The sequence below is a fragment of the Mycetomoellerius zeteki genome, unplaced genomic scaffold, assembly GCF_001594055.1.
Source record: "Mycetomoellerius zeteki isolate Tzet28-1 unplaced genomic scaffold, Tzet1.0 scaffold294, whole genome shotgun sequence".
Classification (NCBI taxonomy): Eukaryota; Metazoa; Arthropoda; class Insecta; order Hymenoptera; family Formicidae; genus Mycetomoellerius; species Mycetomoellerius zeteki.
In genome coordinates, this window is record NW_017257276.1 from 8,454 (window position 1) to 34,414 (window position 25,961).

A 25,961-nucleotide genomic window follows, 5' to 3' on the forward strand; every position below is an offset into this window, starting at 1 on the left:
CAAGAAATATTACTATAGGGGCGAAGAACCGCCTAGGCTGAACTTTTTCACTTACGTGTCCTGTAAATAAATTTTGATTTGCAAAATTACAGTCTTAACAATATAATATTACAACATGAAGAAATAAAAATTATGTTTATAAAATAATTGCTGTATATATAATATTTTCTATTAATGTTTAAAATTAATATTGTATATTAATATTTAATATAAATTATTTATTTTTAATTATAAATATGATAAGATTGTAAATATATAATTGAAAAGAGTTGAATATAATATGTAGTTAATTTATTAATATTGAAAAGGAGAAATATATTTTTTGTTATTTCTAATTAGATGAAAAAATGATATTAAATCTATTTATTTATTATATGTAATTAATCATATAACTTTTTCTATTATTAAGAAATGTTATATAAAGAAGTGAAAATAAAATTAACTTGTTATTTCATTATTATACGATCAATATTGCAATCAGCATTAACTCAATATTGTGACTTAAATATTTCATTTTGTAATCTTAAAAATCTGCGTTTGTAATCTTAAAAATATGTTTCTTTAAAAAAAAATCCATATAGTGAAATACAAAGTACATTATTATAAAGTAATCATTATAGGAAACCAAAAAGTAATCATTATAATGAAGTAATCTTCAAATAGTATTGAATTTTAAGTTAATACATATATGGATATACATATAATATATGGAGTATACACACATATGGATAAAAATATTACTTCTATGGAATGTTTTCTTTTTCTATATCTCCTTAATATCTCTCAATTTGTTAAAAAGTGAATATATTTTATATTTAAGTTGACGCCTTACGAGATTTTGTATTGCAGCTTGGATGAATATTTAAAAAGTATTTCTGAAGAAATTCTAAAGTGCATGCGCATTGTGTTGGATATTCCATGTTTAAGATATAATATGCACACATCAACATTTCCAAAGCTTCATGGAAACAACCTGTTCTTTCGATTTGTATAGCTTCTATAAATAAATAAAACATTCGGCCAGGGAATGAAAAGTTACTATTTAACAGTAACAAGATACAGTTACTCGTTACCGAGTAGAAAAAGTAATTAATTATAGTTTCTAGTTACCGATTTTTAAAAGTAACTCATTATGCGAGGTCTACAATAGAAGTCGTAGCGGTCGTAGGATCTTAAGTTGTAGAAAATTGACCAATCATAGTCGATTATTCTTCTCATATTCGACTGTGATTGGTTAATCTTCTACGACTTAAAGCGGGGAGCACAGACTTTTGCATAACGCATAACATGTAATGCATAAGAAATTCAATCAATCAGAATTCTTTATTTCATGGAAAGGAAGGAAACGGAGAGCTTTGATTGGTACATTTTCTTATGCATTACGTGTTATGCGTTATGAAAGAGTCTGTGCTCCCCGCTTAAGACTTTACGACCGCTACAACTTCTATTGTAGACCCCGCATTACAGTTACCGTTGTTAGGTAGTTGTAAGCTAGCCGAAAGGGTTCATGAGAACCGTCAGCTAAGGTGCACGCGACGCACCATCTAGATACAAGTGTAGACATGGCCAGGCGGCAATGGCCGGCAGTATCGTCATGTGAATACAAATATACTTCATAGTATTCTTAACGTATTATTATTCGCACACCCTTTCAACCTTTATATGGCGCAGTCGATAGGACCAGAAAAAAAAATAATAAACCGAGTAAGAGGTAAAGGCGTCGAGACAGAGCAAGACCCGGAAACAGAAGGCAAGCTAACCTACATCGTAAAGCGCGCGAACAAGTGGAATCAGGCGCTGCTCAAAGGTAAGGAACAAGATGGGAGATACGAGAGGAATAAGTCCCACGAGGATGATGGACAACATCTCAGAAAACTGGCAGATGTGGAGAAGCCGGTTTGAGAACTACCTGAAAGCGTCGGAAGTATCGAAAAAGCCGCAAGAAACGCAGTATGCACAACTCCTGCATTACATAAAATATTTTTAGTAAAAAAACTAGTTTTTTTTATTTGATATTTTTCTCCGAAGTCAAAAATACCGTTTTTTTACATCTCTATCCAATCGTGTGCTAAGTAACGATAAAAGTAACTGTAAAATTCGTTACCGTTACCTTTTGGTAAAAAATGTAACTAAGTTACCGTTACAGTTACCAAAAAGAAAAAGTAACGCAGTTACCAGTAAAGTTACCCAAAAAGTAACTGTAACTTCCTTACAAGTAACGAGTTACTTCCATTCCCTGCATTCGGCATGCCGAATCATCTATAATAACGATAAAGTCATAAAAATTCAATTACAGTAGTCTTGAATCTATATAGTTATGAAGAGAGAAAGAGATTACCTATAATAATAACGCATGGTATAGCAATAGGCGCTTCTATTTATTATAAAGTTGTTTCCTCCTGTGTATTCAATAAATCAACTTTAATTATACTTAAAATAAAATATAGTATTTATAAAAGAGATTATATTATATATGTTTAAACTTACAGGATATCTTTTAAATAATACATTGAAATATTCTTTAAAATGTTTCATAATTTTTATTAATTTAATTTCTATTATGTCCGTTGAATTAATAATATCATACTTTTTAAAGCGTCCATAATTGAGTATTTTTGTTTGTTTTTTTAACATTTGTTCCTTCAGAATGTTTATCAAGTGTCCTATTAATTTTTGATAATGCCAGAACATATATTCTTTTTGTAAAAGTATTGGCCATAAAGTTTTTTAATATCTTAAATTGTAGGTGTTTTGTGAACATTATTCAGAAACAATCTTTGTGCAGGATATGTTATTTCCAGATATGAATAAATTTTATCTTTGAGGTCAGAATTGCTCGTTAAAGATTCCTGTTGAAGAATCACTTGTCGAAGAAACTCAGTCTTACTTTCTACTATTGCTTTTGTTTCAGATTCAAGATATTTTTCTAGTTGCCAATTACTACATCCAGCTTTAGCAGAACTTTTTTTGTTTTTTTAATGGTATATTTAAAGTTTGGATTAAAGATCTTTTCATATGTGGTCCATTAAGATAACTATTTCTGTCACGAAGTTTTAAATACATGTGTATCCCATCTCCAAAACGATTACCATCCTCGTCCATGTCTTTCTGTGGATATTTATCAACAATTTTTTTAGCTATTATCTTGAATGATTTTGATGGAATAAATTCTTGAAGGCTTCTCTCTCATTTCTGAAACTACACGATTTACAACAGTGTGTATTATATATTTATTACGTTTTCCTATTTCTAATTCCTTAAGCACAGCTGTTTCTATAGCATCCCTAGGTAAACGAAAATTTGTCCAAATCTCTTAATTATATGATTGTTTTTTTATTTAATGTGTGATACTGTTTCATTGGTGATGAGACACGTTGTAGACTTGATGAGGCTGATAAACCAGATTCACTGAAGTTAGAAGTTAAAGAGATAGTATCGCAAGATGTCACATGTGATAATGCAGTTTTATTTTGAGGTGACCAAGATTCGTCTGATTGTACATGAAAGTTTCAGCACAACAAAATTGAAGAACGTCATTTTCATCAATAATTGTACCATCCTTTTCCATAATAAGAATCGAACCAGCAATGCCGAGCTTGACATTGCTTTTTGCAATAAGTTCCGATAGCATATTTTCAGAAAAATTAATTATTAATGGTTTTCTGTCGGCTGATCAAACTTTAAATAAATACATCTGCAAAATATACATATATATATATACTACATAATGAAAATAGTGCTTGTCAGTATTACTTACATAATTTCAAAAAGTAAATTTAAGGGGTGCATATTTAAAAATATAAACGGGATAGAATTTAAACGAGTTTCAAGGACAGGATGTTGAATAAGTAAAGAAGATGGATATAAAAGGATTTTGTCTGTATTACATTCTTGGCCTTTAATTTCAAATGGTTCATATATTTCAAAATCAGAATTGTATATAACTTCTGTTGTTGTTCCCACGAAATATACGTTAATATAATGACTGTCTATTAAAATATAGTTAATTTTACATAAGATAAAATAATCATAATCATTTTTTCCTATGCAGATACACATATCTTTTTTATACATGCTACCTCTGAAAGTAATTTGTGAAGCAACGTACTTACAGTTCTCATTTCTGTTTTCGTAAAAATGATTTGTTATAATAGAAGAAATATTGATATTAAAATTTTCCGGAATATATTCTTCTGCATTATCTGCTTTTACCAAAGAACGATATGTATCCTTAGAACATTGACTTTGAAAAATTGATGTTTTTGCGATAATAATTTAGTTACGTTCTTAAAATTTTGTGCGTGCTTAATGATATTCTTAAAATATTTATGCTTGCTTTCAAATCGCAAAGTCCATAAATGTTTAAGTGAACCAAAAGCTAGGATTAAGGAAGGATAATGAGAAATATAATGATGCTTTGGTCTTAACTTGATATCTGGAAAACATTTTAATCTTAGGAATAAATATTCATTAATTTTTTCTTGTAATTACGCAACTTGACCAAAAGATAGAGCAGGAGCGCATATCAAAGAACAGATTTCTCAAAGATGCAGTACTAATAACCAAATATATATTATCTTCAGTATTTTTAATTGAATCGTAAACAGCTAAAGGAAATATTAGTAGTAATCTTTTAATTTGACTTGCAGTACCTGTAAGTTTGCAGTCTGAAGCCTTTATAAGAGGAACATTATTGTATGCATTTTCATTCAAAATTTTAATTTTTTTCAATCGAAAATTTAAAAAATCGAGAGTAAACCAAGATTCTTTAACAAAATATTTAATGCAGTACATAACGTCATAAGGAACAATATCTTCAAAAAGATCATGAGCCATACAAGGCGGTAATCCCGGATTACATACGTGAAAATGGTTGAGTTATTCAAAGGTGAATCTTGCTTTACACCCTTTATTATTTTCATCGCTGTTTTGGCTTGTTTTACGTAAGTTGTAATTATTTGGATTCCTATTAATATTTGTACACATATATTTTAATTGTAACTGGTTCTGAGTTATGTCACAAAAACGACAAAAATATTCCGAAGAATGAAAATTTTCTGTAATACCACCTATTTGATGACTTCCTAAATTATCACAGCTACTACAGTACTAACAAAATTAATTGTTTTATCAGCAACGGAAATAACTATTCCATCTTTTTCTATACTTCTTAAGCCATTTATTAAAGGTTCCAATACCTTATCCCAACTAAAAAATTTGATATGTTTTTCATAACATAGCATAACAAGTTGTATGTGTTCAACTTTTGATCTAAGATAAGTGGGTAAATTTTCTTAAACCATATATACATCGACATGTTTGAACTTTTTTTTTATACGCCTAGTGGATTACACACCTCAAATGCATCTTGATATAATATAATTTGTAAAACATTTTTATTGCTATTAAAAAAATTATTACTTTTTATTACATTACCACTTTGTATATCAGACAATATATTATCATTATAATAGTTAGGAATTTAAATAAAATTGTCGAATGTCCGAATTTTGCAATAAAAATTCTGAAGTTTTCACAATTGAAATGTAATGATAATAGCATTGTTCGTAGTTGTCAAATCCTAAATTTATTCGTTTAGGTATTATATCATAATGTTGAAGTTTCCTTGAAAATATACATTTCTCGAATATGTATTTCTAAGACAACCGTTTACAGAATTGTAAATATTTGAAAAAATATGGTAACTATTTTCAAACATATCTTTAATTTTTTCTTTAATATCATCTTGTAGATCACTTTCTGTTAAAGTAGCAATAAAATGTTGCCGAGAAAATTCGGTTATAGATGACATGCAATCTATTATAGCTTGTAAAGCACGTTCTGTCAAAAAATATTTTGTAGATAAATTTAAGTATAATTGCGATATAGCTTTTACATAATGCACTGCATCATCAGAAATCTGATTCGAATCTTCTTCCTTTGAATAAAAGTTGCAATCATTAGTATCATAATTTAGTTCTCTGTGATTATTATTATCAACACGTTGTTCGTATAAAGTAATATTTGAATGATATCTACATATGTGTACTGCATAAGTATTGACTGTTTTGAAAATAACATTAGTGGAACAACCTGAGTATCCACAATAGATTCCAATTTTACTTTGTCTTATATGATTATACAAATGTCTATTGAAATCTCTCCTATTTGTGAAATATACGTTACAATTTCTTTTTTTACAATGATAAATTACATTCATTTTATTATCTTTATCTATTGTATGCCATCTATGAACGTGTTTTTTAAAATTAAAATATTTATTAAATTGTTTTCCACAGTTTTTATAAAAACATGTTATTCTTAGATCAGACATATTTTTGTGAAAAAGTTGGTGTTTGTTGTATAATTATAGAAGAAAATGTATGGTTGCACATTTAACATCTTAACATCTTAATTGTCATCGAATATGTCTGTTCGCTCCAAGAGGGAAATGCCTTAAGGGTTGCAGCGTAAAAATCAAGAATGCTTAGAAATAGTAGCGCATAAATCAGACAATTATTTTGCATAGTCAGAGTATTTAATTTTGCAATTTTAAACGACTTAGGGGTGAATATGTCTGATCGCTCCAAGAGGAGAAGTGCCATAAGGGTTGCAGCGCAAAAATTAGAAGCGTATCCCTTTCATAGTGGGGCATACTTATTTATTGAATTGTAATATTGCAACAATATATTATGCAATATTTCCTACAAAATTACAATATTTTGCAATATTGTAGCAATATTTCCAATAAAATATAATTATAATTTCAATAGTGCAGCAATATCGTTGCATTTTTGTAATATTGTGCATTATTGAAATATTGCTGCAATATTTCGTACTGAAGAGATAAGTACGCAGTCCAGTCACGAGAGGGACACGCTACTCGTAAGAAGAAAATGTCCAGCAATCCTGTAAGAAGAAAGACGCAAATCGAGTTGGCATGTTTCCCGGAAATTCCCAACCTTTTTTAGGAATGCTTTCTAGGCCTCCGAACGTTTTTTTATCATGACTTTATCATACGTAATTTGGAATGTAATATTAAGCAATAATACTTTAGCAATTAATAAAACTGGATTAATTATTGTAATATATCATGATGTTGCAGCAATATTGCAGAAATATCACTGAGATGAATTTTTTGCGGAAATTTATTGTAGCGATATTTATACTATGTAATATTATGGCAATATTACTATAATATATAGAAATACTATCGCAATATTGCAAAATATTAGCATATACAAATATGTAGAACTATTGCCTAATATTACAAAAATATCACAAAAATATTTCTACGAATTTCCCGCGGATATTTAATATTGCAGCGATATTTATACAATATTAGTGACATATTACCATGTAATATTAAAGCAAATTTATAATATTACTGCAAGATTACTACAATATTACATGCTGTGTGGGAAATGATGCAAACATTATATAGTAATCTGAGTATCCATCTTTAGTATACACATGATCGAAAAAAGTTTATATGTGTATACATATATGTGTTAATATATGCAACGACATTGTTGTAACCATGAAAGAGAGTTCACTTTCCATTCATTTAACTTTCTCTAACGACCATCTGTCGCTTGATTTCTTGGATTTTCTCTCGTGTAAACACGTACAGTCATCATAAAATTATTATTAGAATATATTTATAGCGCATTGTCACGAAGACATACAAGATTTATAAGATTTAATTGAAGTTTGTAAGTTTTGAAGCTAATCGCATGATAAATAAGAAAATTTTAATATTTTTTACTAATCTGTTCGTTCGATACTATTTTTAAAGATCCAAAACCGAGATCGAAACGTCTCGTAATTTTGTTATTTAAATATATAGTTTGTTGTTACACGCGAACAACCATTGTTGGCTTACATTGTGCTTTTTAATTGATAAATTATTTATTATTATTAATTAATTCTTTATTACTTATTTCATTGGAGACTTTATCTTATACAATAGTTATACATTTTTAAAGATTTTTTTATCGAATATTTTCAAAAAATGCAGGTATTTTATAGATATAAAAAATTTAACAATGTTATGATATTTTAATCATTGTTGGCGAAATAATGCGTCAGAATATGTTTTTTGCTCAAAAAAACTAAATAATCGAGAGAAACGCACGATTTAAATGAATGATTGTCAAAGCGTTAATCCAACAACACTATTATTAATTGTATTCGATCAACGTGAGATAAATAGTTCGTTTTTTCGTAATCGTGACCATTTAAGTTTCCATTTTTTTCTAATTTATTAACATTGACAGTTATTCATTTTGTGACATGAACACTTTTTACATTTCATTTTTTTTAATTATTTTTGAGAATTACAATACAAATCATTTTAATTACCAATAAATAATAAAAATAACATAAATCTTATACAAATTCCTTAATGAAAAAATTACATGCGTGTGATTTATAATTTATATATCGCTATTTATCGATTGTTTTAAAAATAAAATCTGTTTTACGAAGTAAATCAGTTATTACGGAACTATAATTGTGAGTAGTGATATATCGTTAATCAATCTGTACTACTTGAACGATCGAAAGTGTAAAATAGACTTTACTTTTCTTTTTGAAAACCATTTTTCTTGTCTATTACGAAATACACAAATATTATGGACTATTTGCATTATGCAAACACTTCTCACTACTTGTTCCTTACTTATCGCGATTTTGTATTAATTATATTTCATGAAATTGAATAAAAACAATAAAAATATGTCATAAAAATTAAAAATATTTACAGGAATAAAACGATACTTTCTAAATTCCGACTAACAATTCTCTTTCATTTATCTGTTTCGTTGTTATTAGTGTGCAATTTATGTACAGTATTTCACATATTAATTGCACTTATAATATCTATAATAATATAGCTCATATTCAGGCAAGTATCTCGAGTGTTCTACATTCAGTATGAATGATAAGCTATCCTTGAGCTTGCTTTAGGATATTATTAAAAAAACCTATCTTCTTACACGTATATGTAGTTCTTTCATTAACGATGGTCATTCTAACTGATAACATTAAATGTATGCACAAATATATGTTTATTCTTAAAGAAAACTTTAAAGTTACCGTTAAAATATTTATATGAAGTGTAATTAATAAAATATAATAAATGATTTTACTAAGACCGTAATGTGAATATACAACAAGTAAAAATGTTAAAGCCTATGACGGCCGAAGCTAGATCTTTAATGCTTAAATAATTCAAATGTAAATTATATATATACTATATATGTACATGCATATATACCATATTTATAGTCATTCGAACTGCGCGCCGAATTGGTTTTCCGGACTTATAAACGCAATTAAACTACTGGAATAATATCACAAATTAAATTGAATTGACAAGCAAATTTTAATAGTTTTGATGTTCAATCCGGTATCATATCAGAAGGATGTTAATGTGCTGAAAAATTGTAAATAAATTTATAAAATCTATTTACAGTTTTGTAGCACAAATAAGTTTATAAAATATAATTTACACATACAACGGAGTCGATATAGAATTATTTAACTAATCAGAAGATGACTTTGTTGTACTGTGAAATTTACGAAGCAAAGTTTGTACTTTGAGAAGGGTAAGATTTTCATTATATTTCTCTTATATTGTATAACGAAGAATCATTTAAGAAACAAATAAAAATTGTCTTTGATATACAGGGTATCCCATTTTAAATAACGCATTAAGATTTCTTGAAAACAATGGTAGATACGGAAAAATGTTTCAAACAAAAGTTATCGTTAAAATATTTGGAGACTATTCTTCTTATTTTCATTTTTCCACTAAAAATTCATTTTTATGTAAAAATGAAAACAACAGGAATAATCTCCAACGGCCTTGATCTTGACAAATGTTATCCAGGACATGATCCTGAACAACATTCAAGAGATTTTAGCCGTCGGTCGAATAACTTGCGTAATGCTAATGCCGGCTGTAACTTTCGGGCCTTCCCTTACAGCACAAAGTTGTAGTAACACTGCTGCAATATTGCAGCAATATTGCATACTACAACAATATTGCAGAGATTTTGCAGCGATATTGCTGCAAATTCTGTGCTGTATGGATTATAACTCGAAAAATACTTAATGAAAAAATATTTTATTATAGTGTTTTGAAAAGCTCTCGAGGTAAGTTACAAGAGTATGTAATGAAAAATAGGGAGTTCCGTTTAAAAAAATCGATGTGACCTTGATCTGACCTTAAGGACGCCACCCAAGGTTAAATCAATAGTATCTTCTTATGTCCCCCTCCGTACCATACAACTTTTGTTTGAAACATTTTTCCGTATCTGCCATAGTTTTCGAGAAATCTTAATGCATTATTTAAAATGGGATACCCTATAAAGACACAGATGCAGGTGATTGTATTCTTCAGAATAGCATGTGAACAATTAATCTAAACAAAATATTTCTTTGTGTGTTCTAGTATCCACATATGTTTAATATCTATATTTAAACACATTAAACGATGTAATAAGTGTTATGCTCTGTAAAAAAAAACAAATCGAAGGCTAATAATGTTCGAAGTCGATCTTCTGTAAAAAAATAAGTGATTGATGATAGAAATGGCTGGTTCTCCTAAAAGCATACTTTGGGAGATAAAACTTGCTAAACTGGCTTCTTGGCTGCGATGGTATTTATAATGAAACATGACAAATCTCTCTCTCTCTCTCTCTCTCCCCCCTACCATCTTCTTTCCTCCTTTCCTCTCGCCCCTCTTCCCCCTCCCACTTTTTATTTCTTTCTCCCTTTCTGTTTCCTCCAGATCCATTCGCCATCGTTCTCTCTTTCTTCTCTCTCCCTTCTCACCAACACTGTTAGAGCTCATTATCTAGGCCAACAGTTGCAGGTATTATTCACACGATGCCGAGTATTTCTAAAACAAACTCGAATCCGAAGCGATAAATAAACGGGCCGTATTTAATGTTATCGTTTGAAGATCTCATAAAACATCTCTCTGTCACAATTATGACAAGAAGAAGATATTTTCTTTAGCCTTTTGTTTCCTTCTTCACTTAAGATTTTTCTGACTGGAAATATTATTAGTACTACCTTAACAGATTTTTTCTTTTAATTTATTCAAAGTCAATAATATATATATATAAATTGAATATTCTTCTTTTATAATTATATTTTACCAGATTAAATTTCTATTGTATCGTCGATACTGAATAAGTCTCTCCATGAAAATGATATAAATTTATAATGATTAAAATTTATATAAAACATATGTGTCAAATTTGTAATGCTCTTTTCAATTATTTGTCCTAATTGAATATTAAATCTTTCCACAATCTCTTTATAAAGAGCTTATCTGTTTATATGTACATGTATACATATACATGTATATTATAGACTGCGTTTTATTTGGAACTGCACTTTAGCATTTTCAGCGCTTCCATCCTTGTTTTACATCAAACGAATAATAAAGATAGAATGATGATTATAAACGCTTAAAGCGTATGAAAGTTCAAATCGAACACAGCTACAGAATAATTTTTATTTACCTATCTATGTTATCTATCTTGCTTTGCAATGAATTATGTTCATGGTATAAGAATTTCTCTTCATGCTATTGGTAATCTTGTTTTGCACAAAACTCAAACATCTATTAATTACAAAGAGTTTAAATTAAATGATTCTTTATCACAGATGCGACAAAAATTGAATTTCTATCAATTGCAAAATTCATCTTAAATTGCTAACGCTTTAAGTCAATACCTAATAAATCGACGATATCGATACATATTGTATGTTCTCATCAAGTTTTATATATGGCTGAAATAAAATTTTTTTTTTTAATATATTTATAAACTTGCGGTAAATATAAATAAAGAGTATCTATACTTGTAAATTGTAGTATAAACGGACTATATGCCTTACAATATACTAGTAATATCGAAACACATTTGCTCTTGTACTTTGAAACTTAATGGCTGTGTTTACACACTCCTCGAACACATGTTGGCTTAATCGACGTAAACGATCACGTTACTAGCAGGTATTCAAATCGAAGACTTTTCACGAAAGTCACGCCACAGTACGACATGTTGTGGAGTAGCCATACACGGGGGGTACAAATATTAACAATAATTCGTAACATTGCATAAGCTAATGGGTTTCTTTGCCCTTTCTTTAAAATCTAGATCCACATTCCAACTATCGTATGCTTCGCTTGTCGATTATCCGAGCTGAGCATAAGTCTATATACTTAATAAACATAGAAATTGAAAAGCGATTTTTAAATTTGGGACAAACTGCTTTATGTGACGCGTGATACAATCCCCTCATTACGATATGGTTTTTTATCGTTAAACAATAAACGGAACCTGTCCCTCTCCTCATCATTTCGTCTTTTCTTTTCGTTGCTTCACGTACATTCAATTATCGCAACTCAAAGTTGGCTTCGCGTTACGTAAAATCACAACGTTAATAAGCGGAGCATTTAGTCTGTAGATGGAAAACGTGCTATTCAAAGAGATTACAAACAGCCATCTGCCTCACCCTTTCGAGGCGCTCGCCCTGTTAGCCCCTCTGCAACTACCCTATGTACTCCCTTCCTCTTCCACCACTGCTAGATACCTCTCAGTCAGCTACCATATATTCTCGCAGTCTCGCTTATAGAATTCTTTTCCTCTCCTTCCCCCTCCGCGCCGTGCCGCGCCGCGCCGCACCGCGCCGCACCGCACCGCACCGCATGCCGTGTAATCTCACCAACCAACACACGCGTAGTATATAGTACTGTCCTCCCCTATCGCGGTACCCCACCATCGCCTCCCATTGCAGCAAACCAATATACCCGGAATCACATTGCCGCGTCGACCACCGCGAGGAGTGTTCGTTGCCTGCCACGCTCAACCACGCTGTCGTTCATCGTTTTCGGAACGCGTTATTATACAAATGAAACGTATCGTAGTTGAAAAGGTGTCGCACCGCGTGCTCCTATTACCCTAACCTCGCGCTCTCTTCGCTGTCTGTTGCTCCGTGGTGAGTGATTTATTCGCAAAGTGTAGTGATCGTGTATATTCGTGTGAAGCGAGTGTCAACAAAGGGATTCTAATTGCGCGGGTACACTAATTCTCAAGTGTTTCTCTAATCGCATTCTTCACGATTCGATCGTAGATTGATGTAGCGAGCGTACGTACAGAGTTACGCTTTGTATATTGCATGCTGGATTTTGTGCCGGTAAGTGATCGAAATGTTATTACGTTTACTTTAATCGATGCAATTAGCATTATAGAAGAATTTAGAACAATCTAGAGTGAACAATGTTAAGGGAGAGTAAGGAATCGCGTGTGTGTTGTACATATAAACGTATTTTGTAGCAAATAGCTCGTTACGGTACATGGCGCCATCTCGAGAATCAATGTGAAGTACGAGGGCGTGGAATTTCCCGAGTACCCACGGGACGGTTTCGTAATGTAACGTTCTCTCTTTCTTTTCCATTTTTATTCTTTTTTAATGTTTTTCCTATCAATTATCGATCAAAGTTTATTTCCTCGTCTTCTGCAACGTGGTAAATATCGACACAACTCAACGATTGAATTGTAATAATACGACCGATTCTCTCTCTTCCTTTCTCTTTCTGCATCGTTTCTTTCAAATAAGTCATGATCGTGATTATTTTTTAATGATATATACATGGAAAATATAAATTCCCCACGAGTTCGCATTCCATAACATATTATATTTCACATATACGACAGAATAATTAACTAACAACGAGTCACTCGATCAATCGTTTATCCATCGTAAATCTTTATCAGGTAAATTTAACTTAGACGTGTTTATATCGGATCTTTTTGTTGTGTAAACAAAAGCACACATTTAACTCGTATAAAATATACGTAAGCGTATCAAATATACGCTTTATACTCAAGGCGAACACAGTGAATTAACCGTACCAGCGATTGCAGCCAATAGCGATTACATCATTGATCATGAGATTGCGCAGAGTACTAATTTTTAATAGCAGATAATAATAGTCATCGAGGAGGTGGGCCGTGAATGATTCATAATCTATTTTCATTAATTAAGGTCGAGATTAAGACGAAATGAGGACTAGACATACTCGAAGTAACATATCTCGCACGTTATATATTCGCTACGAAACAAGTGTACATGATGATGAGACTATCTCAATCTCGTAAAAAATCCTTTGTCTTTTTATACACTGAATCGCTGATTGACAGTGGTTTATTTAATTAGTGTAACTTAAGGTTGCTATCTTACTGTTACATATAATAAACATTTGGAAAATCCTTGTAGCGGTATAAATTACAATGCAATGCTGACGCAAATTAAACTCGCACATTCTGTACTATTCTAATGAATTGCATCGAAACAAATGCACTATTTTGTTGCATCATCGAGAACGTACTCGTACGCATACAATGATAAAATAAATTTTCATCTTGCACGCACATAACGCGTAAATCGATCTAGTTCCAACTTTCAAGTAATTTCATATATGCGCGAAAAAATTAGTTTCTATATTAAAAGTTATCTCAACCATCCATTATTTACTTTTATTTTCTAAGTCACATTCATTTTCGTATATATATATATATATATAATATTTTTAAAATGTAATATTATAATTCTTTTTTGAAATAAAATTTACTGTTTTTTTAATTCATTCACTATTTTAAGTTTTATCTAGAAACGATAGGAATAATCTCACAGACTTTAAAAAATGAAAATGATGGTGCTACATTATATTGTAACAAGATCAAAACGAGAGTAATTTTGAACTCTCCGACAAAAAAATTTGTGGTCGCTCTCTTATATTTGCGGTTCCCAGTCGAAAATATCCGTTTTATATACGTTTTTATTTTTTGAAATTGAATTCAAATCATTATCGAAATGTCACTTTTATTGACGTTTTATTGATTTTATTGCATATTTTATTAAATAAGTGCATGTATGTACATATATGTTCTGTGTTCTAGTCAGAGGTTGTAAGTACTGCTGGTACAAATATTGTTACAAATTTAATATTAAGTATCAATAAAATCAATAAAAGACATTTCGATAGTGATTTGATTTCGTCTTGAAGACCCCTGCAACATTATGGAAAGAAATTGTATGGTGCTATTTAAAAATTTTAAGATGACTTTGATTTTTTATGAAAATATTTAAAAAAATTTTTTTATCGCATGTTGTAGCCTATATAAAACAAATAATTATTCACCTTTCAACTTTTTTTTTATTATTAATAACTATCGAAAGTGTTTAAAAAATCATGCGGATCATTATATTGAACACCCTGTATATATCTTTCATATATATATATATATATATAAAATATACATACCACATACATATTAATGAGATTAATATTTGTAATGGAAAAAAATTAATAAGCAATTATTAAATTAAAAATAGGTTAAATTTTTTTATCAAAAACGAAATGATTTTGCTGTCGCACCGATAGTCTTTTCTTAACTAAATTCGAATTTGAATCGACGGTCAACTTTTTAAATTCCTGAATTTGTTACGTTATATTCCTTCCTTAAATCTCTCCTTAAGTAAAATCGCCGTGTTGTAAAACCCTAAAGTTGGCCGCTAATCGCGATCACATTGTTGTCTGTCGCTTTGTTCCGTACGTCATTGGTCCTTTCGTTCGTGAATCGCATATCGCACTGGTGTCGTATGACGCATTTCGTGTCGGAAAAAAATAATCGTGACGGAAGATCAATTAACTGACGCGTGTGTGAGGTTAGCGCACGTTATTATCACTGCAATACATATTAAGTGCTGTGTTTCCTCCTCCCATAATAAAATTGGGATGTTAAATCGATAGTCGAATTCATTGTTGCCCCTTTTCCGCGATGCGGATTGGTTGTCTGGAGCTCGATCTTATCGCGTGCGTAACTTCGTGTCGTGAGCGTGTGTCGTGTCGATTTGATTCTCTCGTTGCGCTCACTTCGTGAGCAGCTGTCATCGCGGAGATCGCGCTTTAAACGGTTATGTGTATCGAAAGTTAACTGTAATCGATTAATAAATGTTATATGCATATTTGTATATATATATATATAATATTAAAAGCTCTGTAGCGCGCGCGAAGCGCGCGCCTGTTATGTCTAGTGCGCCTAAAATTTTTAGATTGATAAATATTCATCGACGATATATGCTTGCTTGTTTAATGTTTCTGAGGAAAAATAGCAATTTTAAATAGCACATTTTTTATGTATGGTGTTGTTTAGCGTCTCGTTGATTATTTCATTATGTGACATTTATCGTTGCATAAAAGACTACCATCGAAGAGGGTATCCATTCTATGATGGATATTTCGAGAAAAATATGGTTCTATCGTTCTAAACATTATACATCGCATAGTCATTACTCGACAGATACATGTTTTGCATACTCCAATGATGAAAAATATCCAATATAATGGTAAATAAATGATTATGTTTCAGATATTATTTTGAAAAGTTATAAAATATTTGTATCGATAATATCAAACGTTAACAGAAATTTAACGAATTGAATAAATTAAAAATTAACTGGAATAACTTTAACTTTAATAGGAATATGTAAGAATTGAGAAGCTAATATGATAAGCTTTTACACGACAACACTTATTTTCTAGATTAACTGTTTATTTCTTAAATGTTGTTTACTTTTTATTGCAGATCGTACATTTAAATCTTTGAAATCCGAATTCAAATCACGGCTGAGGTAATATCTTTCGCTAATACTTACAGCTTTTAAAATGCTTATTAGTATTAAATAATTACCTAATATTCTTCTAAGATGTTTATTAAGATATTACCGAATTGCTTGTGATATTATACAGGGTGTCCCACGGGAAGGTGTTGAAACTAATCAGCTGTCATTTTCGAAGGTATTCAGTTATTGAAAAAACTAAAATTGCTGAAAAGAGGAAAGTCTGCAATTTTTAATGAGTATAAATAAAGTTTAACAAAATGTTTGTGTATCAATTAATTTTATTGATGAAAAATATACTAAAATCAAGTAAACGCTAAGATTAATATTTAAGTTCGCAGATAAGATCGGAAAACAGTTTCAGATTTAATAGCAGTTATTATCAGCAGTTATAATCCCGCCTAGAAATAATACATTTTTGACAACGTTCGTACAGCTTGTGGAAATTCTGTAAAAAAATTATCTTTGGATATCACCCTTACGTCACATGGTACTGAATCTGATTTGAAATGCTTATAAATCGAGTCTCTTTCATTGCTTCCTTTAGTTTAGGCAACAAGAAAATGTTTGCTAGAGCAAAGTCGGGGGAGTAAGGAGAGTGATTCAAAATAATAAAGTAATGCTGACTCAAGAATTGCATGTTTTGAATCAGGACTTTAGATAGAGTCATAATTAAGTCATAATGATATTATAGGACGTTATCATATAATATTATTGACTTCTGAGTTCTACTTGAGATTGTGTGACAATGAGACTTACGACCAAAGGCAAGTTGTACGAACATTGTCAGAAATATATATTGTCTCTAGAGGGGATTACTTTGAAAAACAGTAAAAATCATTTGTATGTAAATTAAGTGGTGTTTATTTTCTCATAACATTCACATTCACCGAACTTTATTGCCATATTACGTATATAAATTCATAATGAAATATAAGCTCTAAAATCCGCTTTGACCAAAAATAAGATTATTTCTCTTAATTAAGTTATTTTCGTCAGTCTAATTCTGAATTATAATTAAATCCTTAGGTATCTCATATACCATAAATGTGAAATTAATAATACGATATCTTGTTTTCCTCTTTGAGAGCAAAAAATTCTTATTTTGAAATTGCGCTGTGCAAGAATTTTTTGCTCTCAAAGAGGAAAACAAGATATCGTATTATTAATTTCACATTTATGGTATATGAGATACCTAAGGATTTAATTATAATTCAGAATTAGACTGACGAAAATAACTTAATTAAGAGAAATAATGCAAACACAAATAGTGTTGTGCTTAGATAACAAAAAATTATATAGATAAAGTTAAATTATACGTAATAAATTACACATTGAAAGAAAAATGTCAAAGTATTGCAAAGCAAATGGTACTTACGACACCCCTATGAAGCTAGCTCCCCATTTTTTAAAAAATCAAATTTATTTTAGAGTTCTGAATAGATTTTCGATAGTTCCAGAGTTCTTGACGTATTTTAGTTCTGTTCGAGAAACTAAAAATAAACACGATTGAATATCTAAAATAGGTATACAATAAATAGGTATAATTTTAAAAATATTACTTTAATCGAATTTCCTCATTAAGATTTTTTAGACTTCCGCGGGGACTATTCAGAACTCTCAACAGAGTTTTTTCCTATGATGCTTAGTTTTTTTTTTTCATAAACGAGCGAAATTTTTTGTGAAAAATCGTTATGTTAACTTTGACCAGCTGCCATTTTATTCAAACACAATATTTAAAAGAACGGCTACGTCAAGCACAAGATCTATGTTTCTATTTTATAAAACTTGTGCCATTTTATTTTCAGAGAAGTTTTGTGCGAGCAGCAATAATTACCGCAAACCCCATTTTATAAAATATGACGTATAAAAATTTGAATATAGCGACTCCATTTTATATTATTTTTTAATAAAATTTTAATGGTAAATAAAGAAAGGTATGATCTTTACAATGGAATAAATCTGACTTCTCTATCTCTATCCATTTTTCCACAAAAAATTCGCAAAATTAGGTCTCGTTTTCCGGTATATAAAGGTCATGCTCCTTATGACCAAATTCCGAAATCCACAACTGTACAATCGTATGAAATAAATTAGCAAAATGTTTTTATTAATATCACACTAGCGTGATATCTCTGTGAAGTTAGCCTCTTATTATTATTAAAAAAAATTGATTTTTTTACAGTTTTATATAGATTTCCGACAGTTTTTGATAGTTTTAAGGGGACCTAAAGACAATTAGTCGTAGTCTGAAACATGGCTGCGTGAGAGAGATGACTTCCATTTTATATTCAGAATTACAATTTCTTGCGCCGCGATAGAGTAACCGGTTTGCGTGATGAGGGGTTGCTTTATATATTAACAGTTCACTATTGCACTCACCTATCGATTTACGCATACCTCTTGCGAATTCATCTATTGATATAGTCGGTGCTGTTTTATATCGCCTAGTAAACGTATTGCAATATTTTCTGTTTATCGTCCTCCTCAGATTTCGCTTTCGGAAATGCGTGTCTTCGAATCGTGTTTATCTAGCGTTTTCTGCTCCACCGACGCCCTGATCTGCTTAGGTGATTTTAATGTCAATTTCCTGAATCTGCATGATTCTTTTGTGCATTATTTGAACATTTATTAGGTCAATATTCTTGGCACAAATAATGGATTCACCTACGTGTATTACAAACAATTGTACATCTTTTTTAGACTTAATAATATTATCAAATGATATTTATTAATTTTAGAGTTTGGAAAATGTGATGAAATTAACATTAGTGATCATTGTATTGTATATGCTTACTTAAATATCGCGAAACGCAATCAAGCGCGAGTATATCTTTCTCGATATCTGAACTCGATCTCGGATGCACTTGCCAATGATATTAGTCAGGTTAACTGGACAGATTTATATCGTTTAAAAGATGTCGATGATATGGTCTCGTCTTTACCAGCAATATGATGAATGTTTTCGACCATCTTGCTCCGCTCTCTTATAAGCGTCACAAAAATAAAGCCCGCTTATGGCTCACTGACTCTGTACGTAAATTTATAAAGCTGAGAAATCGTGCACTAAGCAAGTATGCTAAGAATAATACGGATATAAACTAGCAAAAGTATAAAACTTTACGTAATCTGCGATTCGACGTGAAAAGCGTTCCTTCCTAAGTTCCTTCTTATTCAAAAGACATCCACGTGAGTTCTGAAAAATCTTTCCCTTCTAGATGAACGCAATCCCTCCTCTCCAGCCATTTCTGAACACCTTAATCCTCAAAAAATTAAACGATTACCTCATACAATCTCTTCCTTCCTCTTTTTGCTCACACACAGTTCTTCAGCATTTTCTCTGTTCTGTACCTTATTCAGATAACAAGTTTCATTTCTCTTCAATCAACTTGACAAATCTTTACATTTTTAAATCCATCAAGCTTACGTCCTCGGGTCCCTTTGACTTTTTTGGACAAATGCTTCTCCTGATTATCTTGAGCCATTGCTTTTCATTATTAACTCATGCCTATCTAAAAGAGTTTTCCCTTCTTTGTGGAAACATTCAATTGTTATTCTTCTCCCGAAAGTATCCAACCCTCCCTCTCCTTCCTCATTTCATCCTATTATCCTTCCTCCTTTCCTTTCAAAAATCTTAGAGCGCGTTGTATTTAATCAACTTAATCATTTCTTACATGCGAACAATGTGATTCCAACTTGCCAGTTGATTTCGGAGGCATTTTAGCACCATTACATCACTCCTTCATCTATCTGAATCTGTTCTACAATCTTTTGACAATGGTTCCATCTCCGCACTTATAACCCTGGATTTTACTAAACCTTTGATATGGTAAATCATGATTTATTAATTGTGAAATGTCATTACTATAGCTTGAGTAATTCTATTTCGTTACTCCGCTCTTTTTTCTCGTTCATCATTCTCATTTATAATCTCTTTCCTAGCTTTTCCTCAAAATTAAATATTTCTTCAGGAGTACCTCAAGGCTCAATATTTGGTCCTTTACTTTTTAATCTGTTTGTTTTCGATCTATCTTTGCTTGGCCATCATGTCCAGACTATACATATATGTTGATGTATTGAAAACGTTTAAACTATCTGAGGCTTATTCTGCCTCAGGTCACAGTCAATAATAATCTACAACTTATTAGTGACTGGTCGATAGCAAATGGATTGCATATTAATCCCTCTACATATCGTCACTTCTCATTATAGGCTCTCCCGCCCTACTTTTTCGCCTCCAGTCCTTCAATATTTATGTCCAAGATACAATCCTCCCCTTAATTCTTCTATACATATCCTTGACCTACATGTTGACACTCTCTAGTCGTTTGGACATCATGTAATGGTTAAATGTGGGCTTGCATATTCCCGTCTTAAATTCTTATATCCTTTTCGTGCACTATTTTCCAAAAACTACATGTCACTCAGTCCCTTGTCTTGTCCTTGTTTGATTATACTGATGTTGTATATGTTCCCTGTCTTAATCAACGTCTTTTTTATAGAATTCAAATGGTACAAAACTCTTGCCTCCGTTTTTCTTTTAGCATTAGGAAATATGATCACGTCAGTCCTTTCTTTCAGCGTTCTGGATGGCTGAATGTCTATCAACATTTTGTAGTTCATCTATGCTGTATGACATACAATATCCTCAAAACAAATCCTGGGTATTTACGTGAACTACTTTGCCTCAATATTGTTGCTTATTCAAGTTGATTTTCAGACACCAAACTCGTCACCAAAATCAACTCCCAATTCATCGCACCGCAAAATTTCAAGGGGCTTTCTCATATGTGTCTGGAAAATTCTACAATTCTCTTCCTTCAAGTATACGCACCTTACTTGAGATCTCTGCTTTTTGCCGTGAGCAGTCTCGATACATTGCTACTCATTTTACCTGCTTGCTTGTGTACATTCTTTTACTCTTTTAGTATTTTACTCTTTGTTCTGACATTGATATACATTACTTTTTATGAATTAGCCTTAATCAATTCATTTACTTGACTGGCATAAAGTTAAAAATTATAAAAAATTATTACAAACTTACTAGCTATTATAATATCTAATATTATTTTATTGTCTATTCTGTTATTTTATACTATTTTAATTACTATTTTACATCATTCCAATTATTTAATTATTTATTTAATGGACGTATAATTTCTATCTTAATCATTTTATTTACTTGATAGGAGTACAAATTATTATTAGCTGTTATAACGTCCAATACTATCTCATTTATTTAGTCTATTATTTTTTACTATCTAATACCATTTATACTACTTTATATTATTTTATATTGCTATTTTATTTCATTATTTAATCATTATGTTTCTGATTCATGTATATTTTCTATCTCTATTGTAATTATCCTTCTCGTATTGTACTATGTATCAAATCTATACCATCATTTGGTTAAAATATGTTAAAAATAATCCATATACCGCTCAATTCTACAAAGATAAATAGTCAAGGGTTAAGAGCAAGTTGAAATATGTAAATGTTTTAATCCATACAAACAATGACAAACATACGTTTCGACCAATACATTAAGGTCATTTTCAATGTTAATAATAACCTAATAATACGTAGTAAAAGAAATCTACATGATAACGTACTTAAAATCTATCGTTTCTAAAATCTACATGATAACGTATTTAATTCTAAATTAAATTTGAATTTAACATTTATACAATAAAAACCTCTTATTTTCTTCGTCTCGCAATTAGTCATTAATCCTTGAACAGCGAACGTCGTGATACTCGCACGCACGGCGGATGCAGGGTCAAATGTGATATTGTTCAAGAGTGGTATTGGACCAAGAGTGATATTGTTTTAAAATTTGAAAAGCAGTTTTTTGTTATAATATGTAATAAATTATTTCAAATATGTAGAAGGTGAAATGAAAACACTTATTTATCATAGAAACAAATATCCATTTATTCATTTGCTTTACAGTTGAAAAAAGGAAACAATTCTAACTCGTGGGTCTCTCGCGAGACCCTGCGTCCGTTGGCGGAAGGTCAATGATTAAAATCCGGTTCACCAATATCGGCAATGCATCTCTCAATAAAAATTGCATTGTCGTCTTGTAAATCTTTAGTCCGATTAGCTGTTTTATTGATTAGTTTTTTTTCCGAAATATGGATTGAACAGATTGCTAATATCAAAATTATAATAACATTATTAAAATATTCTGGACAAATGTATGACATTGTGAATTAAGAATAATTGAATATAAAATATTGTACGCAGTTATTGATTCCATACCTTAAATAAATTTTAGCATAATTGTCCATTATATTCAGGTAGAAGTTATATACTGCATTGTATAGACTAGATCATCATGTTATCTCATCTCATCAGTTCGACTTTTGAATGTTCGACAATAAATGAATATATCCACCAAAGAAAATCTCAGGAGGGAAACATGTAAGTGAAAGAAGTGGGGGGAGAATATTAGGACAGTAATTGTAGGATAGGATCATAGGCAGCAATTCTGTATCACTTTGTTCAATGCATTTTTTCACTTCTTAATAAAAATCATCTCCGAAATCAATCTCTTATTATACGACGGTTTGTTGTCAAGAATTTTTACTTCATCCCAATTGTATGGATTAAACTTATGATTTTTTGTAATCCGATGGTTCGATATTATAAAGGGAGTATCCGTCTTTTTATTTATATCATTAATGTGTTCAGATATCCTCGTTCTTAATTTTCTTTTTGTCTAGCCTATATAGGGTGCATCACAATCATGACGTGATAATAAAATCTCATGTGGATTTGTATTAACAGACAAAAAATGCATTGAATAAATAAAGTGATACAGAATCGTTGCCTGAGGTCTATGATCCTATCCTACAACTACTGTCCCCGTCCTATTATAATATTCTCTCCCCACTTCGTTCACTTACAGGTTCGCTCCTGAGATTTTCTTCGGTGGATATATTCATTTATTATCAAACATTCAAAAGCTGAACTGATTAGACGAGATAATGTGAGGCTCTAGTCTATACAATGCAGTACATAATTTTTACCGAAATATAATGGACAATTATTTTAAAATTTATTTAAAGTATGGAATCAATAACTGCATACAATACTTTATAATCAATTATTCTTAATTCATAATGTCATACATTTATTCAGAATAGTTTGATAATGTTATTATAATTTTGATATTAGCAATTTGTTCAATCCGTAAAAAATTCGGACACACACACACACACACACACAAATTTTCGTATAACAATAATCCAATTTTAAGAACTTCACGTTGTTTGTTCGTGCAAACTATTATATAGTTCTGTGGATAACTATTTCACAAATACAGATTTCACAGTTTCTTTTACGAAGCAAATGTTGTCACGAATGTGTAGTTCTAGAGCGTCATATTGGATTAAAAAATGGTAAAGGAGATCTCAGTTTTGAAATTTTTTTTACGTTCTCGACATAAACTCCACTTCACAGACACATATTAATACGTATACTTTAATCCTCGCTTTAATTCCGGAAAAGGATTTCCGAATCTGTAAAAGAGTAAAAAGTAATCGTTATGCAAAAATTATATGGTTTAGTTGGTAATACAGACGGCTTTAGAATCCCCTTAAGGGAATCCTAAAGTGAATCTATTTTATCAATTTTTTCAAACAAGTATTTTTCTAACTGCCTTTATAGATTAAAAATCCTTCTCCACAATTAAAGTATAAACGATAATGTAGTCCAAACCGGTCGACTTTATGCCAAAAACGAAAAAAAGGTAGAAAATTATAGTTCTGTTACCGACTTTTAATGTATAATGTTTGCTTTATATACGAGTTTTATATTTCGTACGTATAAAACAATCTTAGTTTGGAATAGAGATTACATGAACAATCAATAATATTGAGTACTTAGAATTAGGTTTAGATACTTAATACGAAAGATTAGTTAGTTAGAAAATTTGTACGTATGTATGTCACTATGTGTGAGTGCGATATTGATGTAGTAGTATATAAAGATATGGCGATGTGTCGCACTTTACCGGTAAAACAGCGATCTCATAGGAATTCGGGTTTCACTTTAGAATTCCCTTAAGGTATCCCCTTAAGAGATAATTAAGTTCATTAAAGGCATGAATATGCGATTCAAAGATGCGGAGGGGCTAACTTTATGCAGTTTCTCATTTTCAAAATATATCATTTTTTTATTAGAGTTCTGAATAGAGTTCACGTAATTCTAGAGTTCTTGATGAAAAATTTTTGGAGAATTTTGTTAGTTGAGAATCCCAGGTAGTCCCTCTAGATTTTTATCAAAAATCCTAATGACGAAAATCTGTAGAAATGCAATTGAAGGAGTTGATGATTATAGGTGTTGACTTGATCCTTGTAAAATTAAAAAAAATTTTTTGGAGAGTTTTGGGAGTTCTGTTGAGAATTTTAGGTAGCCTTCGTGGAATTCTATAAAAATTCTTAATGAAAAATCAATATTTTTAAAGTTATAACTATTTTTCAGGTATTTTGGATATTTTATCCCGGTTTTTTTTCTCGAACTTTCTCGAACGGAACTATTTCTAAAATGTATCGATCTCTAGAAGGATCTCGATTCCTTCGCTCGATCCTTTTTTTTTACATGCGCCTCCCGGAGCCCGGATCCCTCCACACATGCAAAAAATTTACTCCACCGCCCCTGCTCAGAATCATACAAGCATTTAAGATTCAGCTAGACTGTTTAGGGCATTGATTTCTATTTTTTTCAATGTTTTTAAACAGTTCTTGAAATACTTTAAGTTATCTTTCTAGTGCACATAACTGAACAGAATAGTGAACGATAGAGGGCGCCGTTCCGTATTCACGCTCACACGTTGTAAAGCCTTAAACACAATGACCTAGTTTACATCGTGCATTTGATACGGATACTAACTAGTAACTTTCTATTAAAAGTCGACAGGAGAGACTCTAGTTCATGGAGATCTCTAGTTGAAGACGAATTTCTTTATACTAAAATTACGGATAAAATACTGGATGAATCGTGTTTTAATTGCGATATTCGTAATCAGAAAAGGCTCCTGAAGGTTTATATAGAGCGATTTTCTTGGAAAAAAGACAAAATAAAAATTGTTCTGATATCTCACTCGATGTGTACTATAGTGCAGTTAAAGTGTAATTTTATTATTAAAAAATTTTCAAGAATCAAAATTTGTAAAATCCGGCTCTGTACGAGCCTCTTCCCAACAATATAAGAAATCTTCAAAAATTTCATAAGGAAATATTATT

The 25,961-nt window shown here is 30.8% G+C and overlaps 1 protein-coding gene across 2 annotated transcripts in view; it reads left to right on the forward strand.

Moving 5' to 3' along the window:
• Positions 1-12,835: 12,835 nt before the first annotated feature.
• LOC108724390 (TOX high mobility group box family member 3) overlaps positions 12,836-25,961 on the forward strand; it is a 67,503-nt gene continuing 54,377 nt past the window's right edge. The window contains exon 1 of one of the 2 annotated variants that reach the window (XM_018450744.1): positions 12,836-13,218. In XM_018450744.1, coding sequence (XP_018306246.1) covers positions 13,201-13,218 — 18 coding nt within the window. In that variant the 5' untranslated portion in view covers positions 12,836-13,200. The remainder of the gene's footprint in view (positions 13,219-25,961) is intronic. The other variant, XM_018450745.1, reaches the window with a different exon arrangement.